The sequence below is a fragment of the Tachypleus tridentatus genome, chromosome 6 (assembly GCF_004210375.1).
Source record: "Tachypleus tridentatus isolate NWPU-2018 chromosome 6, ASM421037v1, whole genome shotgun sequence".
Classification (NCBI taxonomy): domain Eukaryota; kingdom Metazoa; phylum Arthropoda; class Merostomata; order Xiphosura; family Limulidae; genus Tachypleus; species Tachypleus tridentatus.
In genome coordinates, this window is record NC_134830.1 from 160,805,270 (window position 1) to 160,818,604 (window position 13,335).

Below are 13,335 nucleotides of genomic sequence, written 5' to 3' on the forward strand. Positions count from 1 at the left end.
GAGCTAACAATGTTCTACACATTTCTTGCCACGTGGTACATGTGGCTGGTATTAATGTTATTGACACGTGATTCAATCAAGAGAAACAACACAGGTGTTATAAGGTACGTGAAGCACGGACCTAAAGCACATCAGCAAAAAAACCTTCAATGAGAAAGAGCTGAACTACTGTCGAAGATTATTTCATTTATATCAAATGTCACGAATATCTATTTTTTTAATGCCCTTAGTAAAGCCCTTAGTTCAAGCCCCAGTGTTTTATTTCTTAACTGCCCTTATTTAAAACCCTCCAGGTGACAACGAAACTGACAGAAGTTGTACACGTGTCATTCCTTTCTGCGTGATCTGTGTAATAATGCAGACAAATCTAGTGTTTCGAGGCTACTCTCAACAGTACGTTGTGTTAAAGAAGTTACAGATTATGGCATAAAACAGTGGAAGATACTGATCAGGCAGCAGGTTTCTTTCATGGGAAGATTGCTAGTGCTCTTCTGCGACAATTGCTATTGGTCTTTCCTCGTACAAAATACAGAGGTTATGTTGATACACAACACATGCTTGAGCTGGTGAAACAATTCAACAGACTAGACTCAAAGAATTTTTTTGGATCATTAACACTGGATGTATACTGGCTCAAGCAGGTGGTATCACATATACGCACATGAACATCCGTCTTTTGGACTGTACGGCGTATTGTTCGGTAGTAAAAGAAATAACCCTTTCCGTGCAGAGATTCAAGTTTAGCTTGCTTTCGCACGAAAGTCGGAGATACACAGCTATACTCACCTGGTATTATCTATGTTGTGTAGGCGTAAGGATAATGGGTGGGCTGGGGGCATACACAGCGTCAGGAATGTGATTCCCGAGCAGCAGCACAACGAACATAGGACTAGCTACACATTTGTAATAATAATCAATTACATTTCTGATGAATAAATCAATGTTTAAAGGTTGAATGCGAACGCATAATTTATCGATAAGAGTAAAACAAATTTTTGGTCACATCTTTTGGTTTCAAAATTTGCGAGATAAGATTATTAGTTTTTAAATAACGAAGAACAAAAAAACAATCTTTGCAAATTTGGGGAGAGAAAATAGGTTAATGGATATAAATTAAAGTATGAAAAGGAACACATGTTATAAATCTTTAAAAGCAAACTTGTTTACTTTACGTTTAATTACTTTCCAGTACATTGATCCATATGTTTAACAAATTGACGTATCGCTTTGGCAATCTTTTTAGAGTCGCCATCTGTTTGTTTGCATTATTACTATTCACAAATTTAGAAATAAAAATTAAAAATGTCCATACTATTAACAAATAACGTTACGTGAACACAACATGAACGCTATGACCAGAATAAGTTAAACTGATTGACTGGTATATATTACTGAATAAATATTATGTATTATAATACTTCAAAAATACTACATTTCAGTATTTTGCATACCTAGGACTATGTACAACAATCTCCATCATATAAGTTTTAAAATCTCAGTTCGAATCAGCATTTTCGCAAACAGTGTCACCTCTGATAAATTATATTTATTAATAACATCTTAGACAACATTTTTGCGCATGTTTTAAAAGCTGCATGAATAGCACCAATATAGTTCAACATTTTTACTGCTCACCCATTTTTTGTTCGATTCAATTACAGTGAAAAACGACAAAATAAGGACAATTAAGAGTTTAAAATAATTTCTTCTGTCTTCCTACAGATGGCCTACGAAAACGTTTTTTTATTTGTTTATTTAGTGATGTTTTTTCATCTATAAAAGACACCATGAAACTATTTAATAAGGTTCAAAGTAAATTTTTATATACATCTGTTTCTCTTCAATGATTTGAGAAATTGTTTTTACATTTTTATATAATTAAACAGTAAACAAAACAACTTTGGTCTAAAAGTTTCATAATGTTTTAAATGAATTTTATAGCAATAAACAAATAACACAAGTTAAATAAACGAAGAACATAAGAAATATTTCTAAAATTGAACACAACGATAACAGATGCCGCCACAAGCAACCGCTGAAGTTGTAGTTTTAATTCTCGTACTATCAAATAACAACAGGTAAAAATAAAGATTTTGTTTATTTGTTTTAATTTTTGCACAAAGCTACTCGAGGGCTATCTGTCCATAATTTAGCAGTGTAAGACTAGAGGGAAGGCAGCTAGTCATCACCACCCACCGCCAATTCTTGGGCTACTCTTTTACCAACGAATAGTGGGATTGACCGTCACATTATAACGCCCCCACGGCTGAAATGGCGAGCATGTCTGTCGCGACGGGGATGCGAACCTGCGACCCTCAGATTACGAGTCGCACGCCTTAACGCGCTTGGCCATGCCAGGCCTCAAAAATAAAGAATAACGTTATTATTATATCTCACTGATGCTTTCAAAGATATATTTCTTTGACGAACGAAATTTTTAATGTCGAAAAATGTTAGAATTTTAGTTTCTCTCTTAAAAGATGAAAATATGAATTCTATGTAGCCGGTTTCTCATGATAACTGCGTAAAATGTTATAGAAATTGGAACAAAGTGTATGGAACCATCTTGAGAAGACAGAGAAAACCTTGCTAAATTTTTTTTTTAATGTTTGACAATATTCCATGATATGGCATAGGATAAAATCAATGAAGTTAATATGTCCTAAAGTTGGCAAAACAATGGAAAGAATATAATTCCAAAAAGGTATCTATGGTAGCAACATAAAAAATAAAAAGTATCCCACCCGTGTTTAAACATAATGTTACATAAGAATCTGTTTTTGATATGCCAACCTCAAGTATATAAACCTGCATTTTAGCGTTAAAACTCTCAGGTTTACCACTAAACCATCGATGTGATAAGCTCGTTTGTTTTTAGAGAAAAACCACATTGACTACCTACTGTGTCCACCGAAGGGAATCGAGCCCAGGATTGTAAGTCAATAAAGTTATCGCTGTCCCACAGGAGGACTCCCGAGGGGAAGCACCTGTGTCTTACATGTGACTGAACTAAGGGGATATCCACAACAAATTTTGAGTGTTGTTACCTTCCTGGTATTCAAGTTCTGAAACCGATATAAACTTTCTAATGCTCAAATTCAACCGAAGTTGGTGTCTCTTCACAGGCATTTGGTGGTGAATAATTTACGGGTGGGGGAAAATATTTATAAAATATATATCTGGATTCGTCGTAAATTAAACTCAATAACTTATCTTTCAATTAACCTATAAAGGCCTAAAATAACTCGCCATCACAACCAGAGTTGAACAAAACAAAACAATTATTATTATACTTTGACAACCTCAAAAATCTAAAGTGTGGCTTCCAAACGTTTGTATTATTGTTCATAACTTACCAAAACAGAGTAAATAAATATGGTTTTGTTTGAATTTTGCGCAAAGGGCTATCTGCGCTAACCGTCCCTAATTTAGCAGTGTAAGAACAGATAGAACGCAGCTAGTCATCACCACCCACAACCAGTTCTTGGGTTACTCTTTTACCAACGAATAGTGGGATTGATAGTCACATTATAGCGCCCCCACGAGTGAAAGGGCGAGCATGTCTGGTGCTGCGGAGATTTGAACCCGCGACCCTCAGATTACGAGTCTAGACCCACCTGGCCTTTTTTTTTTTTTTTTTAAGAATTTCAATGGTGTTAAAATAACTGCTCCTTGTTTCATCTTCATGATAAAAACTTCCCTCCTTTTTCCAGTCTCTTGTGAGAAACATTATGACTTATACGGCCGTTAGTACCTTTGATAGTGAATTTCATAGTTTGTTTGTTTTTGAATTTCGCGCGAGGCTACACGAAGGCTACTTGCGCTAGTCGTCCATCACTTAGCAATGTGAGACCAGAGGAAAGGCAGCTAGTCATCACCACCCACTACCAACTTTTGAGCCACTCCTTTACCAGTGAATAGTGGGATTGACTCTCACATTATAACACCACCACGGCTAATAGGGCGAGCATGTTTTGTGTGACGGCGATTCGAGCCCTCGACACTCGGATTACGAGTCGAACGCCTTAACACAGTTGGCCATGCCGGACCTAATAAGTATGTGCTTGCACAGGAGTTGTATGTGTAATTCCCTTTTAAAATGTCCATTGCATGTAGCGATAAAAGTTTTACATAAAGCATACCTCCGGTATTAAATAAGTGTTACAAATAAAGATGTTCCTTCACCCTATTATTTTGTTTGTCCATGTATATGTAATAGGACTAAGTTAGTACACGAAAAAAACAGAAACAATGATATCGAGGTTGTTGACATCCTAATCGGATTATTTTATTATTTATATTAATTAAATTTATGTAAAAAAAAAAAAAAAATAAGCAGTACCACATCGGATATTTGAAACAATATTGCAGACACTAATAAATTATTTTTATTTATTATTTTCAGAACTTTATTTGTCAACTTCGTATTGGCTAGATACGATATTGAACCACGGCTAATAAGTTTTTGGTTTGAGTTGTTTTGAATTTCGCGCAAAGCTACTCGAGAGCTACCTGCGCTAACCGTCCCTAATTTAGAAGTGTAAGACCAGAGGGAAGGCAACTAGTCTTCACCACCCACCGCCAACTCTTGGGCTACTCTTACACCAACGAATAGTTGGATTGACTGTCACATTAAAACGCTCCTACGGTTGAAAAGGACGAGCATGTTTGCTGTGACGGGGATTCGAACCCTCGACCCTCCGACTACGAGTCGAGTGCCTTAACCACCTGGCCTGATAAGTTTTAACTTATCACTTATATAACGTTTTTTTGTTTTCCTTTTTACACAAATTCTCAACGAAGACACCAGACTAGATAAAATAAATCGTCCTCCTTTCTAAGCAACTAAACGTGGGGAATATAATCCACATGCGAACGTGTCGCTGTTTTAAATAATCATTAGTATAAAAACTTGAATAAATTCAGACACAAGCGGAGCACTAAGCAACAGTAACGCATGAGCTATTGTTTGATCAAGAACGCTTATTCACAAATCAATTGTTATCAACTCTTGCGTACAGTTTACAGTCGTCTATTAATGTGTTATTCTTCCCGTGATATTATTTCCTGTTTTAAAAGTAAATTAACCATTAACAGTTAGTAAGAACTCATGTCAAATTTATCACATTTACCTTGTTTACTGTAAAGCACAAAAAAGTCAGTTACTTTTACTTTGCATGCCGCGGGTGTCAAAACCCTGATTTTAACGCTACATAATTTACCGCCGAGACGTCGAGGTGGGAAGATATTTATAAAAGATTTGAATTCGTCATAGTCTAATTCTAATAACTGAACTCTCAATTAACCTGTAACGGCCTAAAATAACTCACCACTGAAACTATGGTTGAACAGAAATAACAAAAAACATTATTATACTTTAACAACCACAAAAATACAAACCGTAGCTTTCAAACTTTTGAAATACAAAGTTCATAACTTACCAAAATAGAGTAAAGCTGGCCAGGACTCGAAACTAACAATACAATATAAAAAAAACACGTTAATAAATATTTCAATCAATACAAAAAATAATAAGAAAAACAAAAGCAAATAAGAAAAACTAATTCCAAACCACAATATTCTGTACTTAAATTACAAAACTCATTGACAATGTCTCGTAATGATCACCAATACTGTGAACTAACTTGCTACATTTCAATGTTTTTTTTATTCACTGATTAGATCACGAGATTACACATCAGGTGACTGGAATTTATATAATCCTGTGCAAAATATTTGTACATAATTTGCATACTCTTATGCAACATTGATAATGTCTGTACGTTACCGATAAGGGAACTGATATCAGTCTCATAATACACGCAAAATACTCAAAATAAACCTATCTAGAAAGTGAAACAGCGTTTTCAATGTAATTAAACATTCATAAATAAACGATAGAAGAAATGATAAATGAACCATAAATTCGCTCTTTCACAAACCAATAAAAACTAAGAGCACTAGTTTAAGTATCCCGGATACCCAGCAGTATGTTTGTGTTCACGACGCTAAAAACTGGGTTTCGACAGCCGTGGTGAGCGGAACACTGACTTCCCATTGTGTATCTTTGGGGTTAGCATCAATAAACCAAACACTAGTTTACACAAAAGATATGTTTCTAGCCCAAATCATGGTCGTTGTCATTAACTGTGCATTAGAAATAACTGTTTATGAAATTTCACACAAAAAGATACAAAAAGTTATTATTTAAACTGATGCAATAGAGATAAAACCGTTTGTCTTTATCATCTCCTGCTGACACTTGCACTGACGTCCCTAGAATACGGATAGCGCTCTTTCGGTAATGGACCGCGAACGACGTTGAACCTTCGAATTCACACTCTAAGCACACTATTTAATAGGGCACGCCCAGCCTTTCACAAATAAATTAGACAGTGACCATCAACACTCTGAGTTTGTTAGTTCAAAGATGAATGCATAATCAAAATATATTGTTAGTTAAAATTATTTTGAAAGCTCACGTGTTTAGGGTTCCGTAAGAATATTTCATGTGATGACCTTTTAACTTGATAGATCAAAGGCCATTGCATATTTACATATATTCTCTGAGAAAACAAAAAATAAAACAACAAATTGACACAATTTACGTTTCCCTTAACATTAAACGTAATTAATAATTAATTCTGAAGGGGAAAAAAAACTGTATGCCACCCGTAAAGTTTATCCTTTCATGTTTTATCTGTCTTAAAGTTCTTTGTCTGTGTACATTCTAGTCATCTTATCAGAATATTTCTATTTCTATCTACAGGTCAAAACCAATGTTGTTTAATAAACACGCCATTACACAAGTATTTAGAATATACTATTTATTTTACTCCTACATATCATATTTCTACAGGGTGGCCCGTAAGTCCCTACCCATCCACATTGCGTCTAAACAACGTTATAATACTAATGATGAGTTGAAGGCAGCTGTTAGCGCGGCATTGGTAACAATTACCCCTGCTATGTTGAGGAAAATGTCTCACAGAACATAGCGTCGCATAATATTATGCAGCGAGAATGAGGGACAGCACACAGATACAGTGGATACACAAGATATATGGATGGGTAGGGACTTACGGACCACCCTGTACAATTGGAGAGAAGAAAATTTCTTGGTAGCAAAACAATAGAATAAAACCTGTGAAACAAACTGGAGAAACACTGATCGGGTTGTAATAAAAAACAGTAACGTTCGCAATTAGTGCAGCATTCTGTATACAAATATTTGAATTGCGTCGATTACCGATAGAGCTAACTGTACTGGCGCCACCTTCAAACAATGGCTTAAAACTGAACAACAGATGAATGACTTGGAAACCGACATTAGGGTTGCCATTGTTTCCGAGATCCTATCTGTTTTGTCTAGGCCTCTTACATCCATAAAAAAAAAAAAAAATCCCTGATAAGTGGGACCCTAACAATAGCCACTTATTTGTATGTTAATAATGGATCCTCGTCGACTTGGAAATACGTTTTGTTAAGTTTTACGTGGAACGTCGTTAATTGTACACGTAGCTCCTAGATATACTTTCAATTCAAAGTTGGCGACCTCTATAAACGCAAATAATATTTGCAACGGCAAATTTTAGGCCTGAATACAAAAGGACGTTCAGTATAAACTTGCGTGCGTAACTGATATTATCATTAGGTACTACTGAAACAGAATTTCTAATACACAAATTAAATCTCAAAAACTGATTAGGTAATAGTTTTCACATTAGTTTGTTTATAGTTAAACACACAAACTACTCAATAGGCTAGGTGTTGTGTCCATCATGGGTATAGCAACCTGGTTTTTAGCGCTGTTACGTATTTAGAATTATCGTAGAGTCACTAGAAGCTTTTCAATTAGTCGAAAGTTTCAAGATATATTTTCTATTTTAGTGAAAAGCAACAGAATGAGCTACCTACACGCTGTCCACCGCGGTGAGTCGAATCCTGATTTTTATCATTGTAAGTTCGTGAACTTCCACTGACCCACTGGAGGAACTGAAGTTCAAAGATGAATGTACAAAAAAAATATTTTTTTATAGTCAAAATCATAGAATGGGCAGGTAACAGTTCGATCGAAACGACTTCATTTGTGTTGAATAACCTTGAACAAGGATGGACGAACATGACATTGGACTATTAGCCAAGTTTTGCTCGTTTGTTGTTAAGCGCGAAGCTACACAATGGGCTATCTGTTGTGCTCTACCCACCGCGAGTATGGAAACATGGTTTTCAGCGTTCTTTTTAATAACCTCAAAGAAATGTGAGAATGGTCTACAATAAAGTTAGGTTAAAGTGCCAAGAATGCAAATTTAAATGTAGGGATACGAACTATGAAAAATGTTGATGTAATATAAGAGACATATATCAGTATAGTTGCATGTATGTAATGTGGAGGTTAAGAACCAGCTTATCACATCTACATTTTAAACTATGATTGATAGAACTATTATGTCCAGTGGACTGGAAAAGGTTTTAGTTTTGTTGTGGCATCACCAGGTCATGTAAACACCTTGTTCTGGTCCTTTTAGTATGTATGAGCGAGTCTGTGACCAGACAACTATCCAATGTAATGGGAGTGAACTGTATGTGGTTGCATCAAAATTATAGCATTTTATAATTTACTAGGTCAGGATGTGTTTCATTTTGCAATAAAACGTCATTATCTTAGCTATTTATTATTTGTTCTCTTAGTCTTCACGTTTCACACCACCCCTATTTTTGCACCAAACTAGATAATTTATTATCGCTCGGCTCACGCATCGCTTGTTCCCAAAGCCCAAAAATGTCTTAAACCATAAAAAAGTAGACCTAACATAGAGACACATCACTATTGTTGAATATAAATATTAAAACCAGCCAATAACATACGATTTTGCATAGTTACTGTTTAATATAAATATCAAAACCAGCCAACAATATGCAAAATCGTAAATATATATGCAAGAGAATTATTTTGACAGTTCAACATTGTGTTAAGCCTAGATAGGATATAGGCTTGAGTTTAAACTTAAGTTAAAAGCTAGAACTTAGAAGTTTTGGCTAATTAAATATTGGAAATACTCAAATAGTTCTTATTATCCAATACATTTAAACTTGTTAAAAATACTTTTTCATGTAGAGCTGACTTAGCTTTACTTACATTTATTTCCACAGCTAACACTACTTATCCCTCTTCTATCCAACAACAGAAAAGTCTGTCTTCAACATCGGTATAATTTACACATTTCAACCACCAGGGGAAAAACGCTTAATTTCATTTATAATTAGACGGTATTTAATAGACAACTTGCTCAAACGATTAATTCCATGCGGCTACGTAAGAATAAATGATTTTATATAATTTTAATTAATGAGTAATTTTGTAACATTAGGATAATATAGTAACGACATAATTTTTTTCTTATTAAATATTCATCTTAACTTATTTTATTTCAAAAGTTAATTTTAGAACTTTTGCTTGAAGTATTAATTAAAGGATCTAGTGCCTGAAGGAATAATTCTATGATGCTGTTTTAAAGAAATAAAAATGTTAATTTTCACTAATATTGAATTCTGATGAATGCAAGCCTCCTTTACAGACTGGAAATTAAAATCAACCAAGTAATATATACAGCTAATAAACATGTTATGCTGTTCTTATGCTCTTGCCCGACATAGCCTGGTGGTTAAAGCACTCAACTCGTAATCCGAGAGTCGCGGGCTCAAATCCCCGTCACACAAACTATGCTCGCCATTTCAATTGCGGGGCGTTATAATGTGCGGTCAATCCCACTATTCGTGAGTAAAAGAATAGGCCAAGAGTTGGCGGTGGGTGGTGATGACTAGCTGCCTTCCCTCTAGTCTTACACTGCTGAATTAGGGGCGGCTAGCCTAAACATCCCTTGTGTAGCTTTGCACGAAATTCAAAACAAACCAAACTTATGTTTTTATTGAAAAAATAATAATAATGCATTGTTTCGTCAGTTAAAGAACTCGCTATTAGTGGTATTTTCGGCGTAATCCCAATTATAATTCACGTGCTAGACCAGCTTAGGGAGGTTTAGGGTTAATCTGATCTGTATCTTATGCTAGACTATTTTTTTTTCATGATAACGTTTTTGAAAGATTCCTTCTTTGGTGATTTGTTTGAAAGATTGATTCAACGGTTTATCTTAAGAATTAATTATATGTTAACTCGTTTATGAATGTTATGGGAATGCGCGAGTTTATAGTTCAACTAAAATATTATTGTGAATGTAGATTTAGCAAAACTTATTCATTTAATTAGTTTTCGTTTTCACCTGTTGAAATAAATAGTCGTTTAACTTGTTAATACACTTATAATTCATGAGCACACTTATTCCAATGTTCTAGTTGGAAATAAAACTGTCAAAACAAACAAAATTTAAGAAATTAAACTTTTCATTGAAAACCAAAGTGATATTCTGCATCCTTAGAAAGAGTCACGAGCTTACGGTTGCACGAGACTAGCGCAATCTAGTTCGTGACATAGAAAATCGTGAACTCGCTTTGCCAACAGAACTTTAATATGTTAATACAATTTACAGGGTGTCTTATTTCACGTAAGTGATATACTTTATTACAAAAAACACTTAGTTCAACCAAGAAGGAGAAAAAAAAAGTTCTACTCTTGTTAATAATGGAAAAACGAGACAGTGATTATAATACGTCAAAACAAACAAATAAAATAATAAAGCACCGAAATAGGCCTACCTTATATTCAAAGGACGAAGTTATGGTTCAACACAGACTGTTAAGAAACTAAAAGATCTAAAATAGTCTCGATATTATCTTAAGAAATAAGAAGCCATATCCGCCAAACATGAATCCCACTGCAACCGAAATAAACACGGGTCATATTAGAATTGAAGTGAGCACGAATCACAATACTGCTGAAATAAACATGAATCATGTTTTAACCGAAATAAATATTTATGACATTGTAACTGAAATTAACATCAAACATGCTACAACCGAAATGAACATGAATCATATTAGAATCAAATTAAACAGGTATAACAATACGACCAAAATGAACATGAAACACATTACAAAAAAATATTAAGTTAGGACCCAAAATTTATTCCCACCTCTATATAAAAAAGGAATAAATCAATTTTCGCAAAAATGTTTTTAGCTACTTCTTAGTTTATTGTTATTTTAATTTTTGTCCCCTTTGTCTACACGTCACTTTTCCTTTCGTTTATATTCGTTTAATTTAATATTTTATTGACTTAACAAGTTTACGGTACGGTATACTTGTAATGATTATGTATATAGTGTACACGATAATTTATTATGGTCCAATTATAGTTCTTCAGGGAGTTCAGTTTAAGTCATTAAACAGTCTATTTGAAATATTTTACGTTCTCCGTAACTGACTATTTTTTAACTGAAACATGCAGAACAATGCTTATAGAGTTAAAATTACATCGCTTCAACGGGTTATTTTAATTTTCTCTGGACAATAAAAAACGAAAGGATTTTGGCTCCTAACAAGGCCTTTAAGGAGTGAATCAGGATGCCATAACAAAAGAATGGAATATCACATAAAGATAAAGAGCCCATTAGGACGTTACTATTAACACATGCTCCAAAGAGGTAGGTAGGTTGCGATGCAAGGTAAATTTTTGAAGTCTAAATGGTATAGGGAGATATCATGATGAGATACCACAAAAACGAGTTTTAAAGAACGGGTGTAGAGACGAAATGAAAGTGTCTTTTCTTGTTAAAATACATTATCTTTTCCACATAAATCTTTATCACTTAGTTGCCTTTGTTTCCGTTAGACGTCGCATTGCAATTGAGGTACAGTAATTCGCCATTTTGCGTGTAAAGTGGCAGCAGCCAAAAGTGTTTTGGTCACATATTATCAGTTTCGTAGTAAGTATATGACATCACAAATATTTTTTGCAGATGTAATTGTGAATAAAATAGTTATTGAAAGCTATACAAGTTATATTCTAAAATATTATAACAATGTACCGTGAATTAATGGATTAAGAATGAAATAGTGATTTAAAGCAACACAAGTTCTGTTGTACAATATTGTAATAATGTACCCTGAGCTAATCTTTTAAGAATGAAGTGACGACAGAAAATAATACCAGTTTGTGTGTACGATTTTGGTAACAATGCAGTCTGAGCTAACCAGTTGAGAACGAAATAGCAAATCTATTAGCAATCTTATTGTGATGATTCCTGATATATATATGTACTTATAGTTTATTTGTTTGTTGCTATCACACAAAGAATAACTTTAACAGCAAAAAATGCAATATCAAACAAGTTTTCTCTAGGTCCTACACAGCGACCCTTTGTTAAAAATATGTAAATTAAACGTCGTAAAAAAAAATTGAATTTCGCGCAAAGCTACTCGAGGGCTATCTGCGCTAGCCGTCCCTAATTTAGCAGTGTAAGACTAGAGGGAAGGCAGCTAAGTTATCACCACCCACCGCCAACTCTTGGGCTACTCTCTTAACGACGAATAGTGGGATTGACCGTAACATTATGACGCCCCCACGGCTGAAAGGGCAAGCATGTTTGGTGTGACAGAGATTCGAACCCGCGACCCTAGGATTACGAGTCGAGTGCCTTCACCACCTGACGATGACGGGCCTACTCAATACGTAATATTCATGTAAATTAAGTATAATAGATAATTATTTTTATTTATGTGAAAAAAAGATATTACCACATTTGAAATTCTTGTGTCTGGTCGTAATTAAATTTTCAGTCAGATAAAGGTAGTTCATGTGTTAGCTGCGGGTCCTGTTGGCTAATTACCTTCCTTACAATAGAAAACACCAAATACAACAAATAGAATTTAATCTTTTTGTGAAGTTCGAAGGTGCTGATGTATATATTAAAACAACAACAACAAAAGATCTGTCATACTAAGAAATGAAACGAGAGAAATATTTATTTGCAAATTACTTTCTAAGCGCATTCCTCGGGTTCGAATTTAGGTACACTGGCCAAGTATTACCATTCACTAGGTAAATCAAAACACCACTTCTTCGTGTTTGTTTTCTCTAAACTATATTTCCAGGTAAACGATTAAAAATATCAGAAATTATATCTAACAAAACTAAATCTTACCATCGAATAAGTTTCGTTTCTATTACTATATATATTCTCTCTGTTTTTGTAAACTTACAATGGTAAAAATTATGATACTTACTAATTTACAAATAAGTTAAACATATAAAAAATTATATTTTCCTTTTCCTTATTGGTTAGAATATCTGGAATATTTCACCGTACAATACTTCATTTTCATGTGTCGTTTATTATTAAACCTCCGTCGCTAGTACAGCGGTAAGTCTACAGATT

General features: G+C 34.3%; 1 protein-coding gene across 1 annotated transcript in view; it reads right to left on the reverse strand.

Moving 5' to 3' along the window:
• Positions 1 to 13,335, reverse strand: part of LOC143254308 (uncharacterized) — a 405,605-nt gene that overhangs the window by 14,552 nt on the left and 377,718 nt on the right. Inside the window, exon 7 of the mRNA XM_076509284.1 lies at positions 5,442 to 5,473. Within this exon, the coding sequence (XP_076365399.1) occupies positions 5,442 to 5,473 (32 nt within the window). The remainder of the gene's footprint in view (positions 1 to 5,441; positions 5,474 to 13,335) is intronic.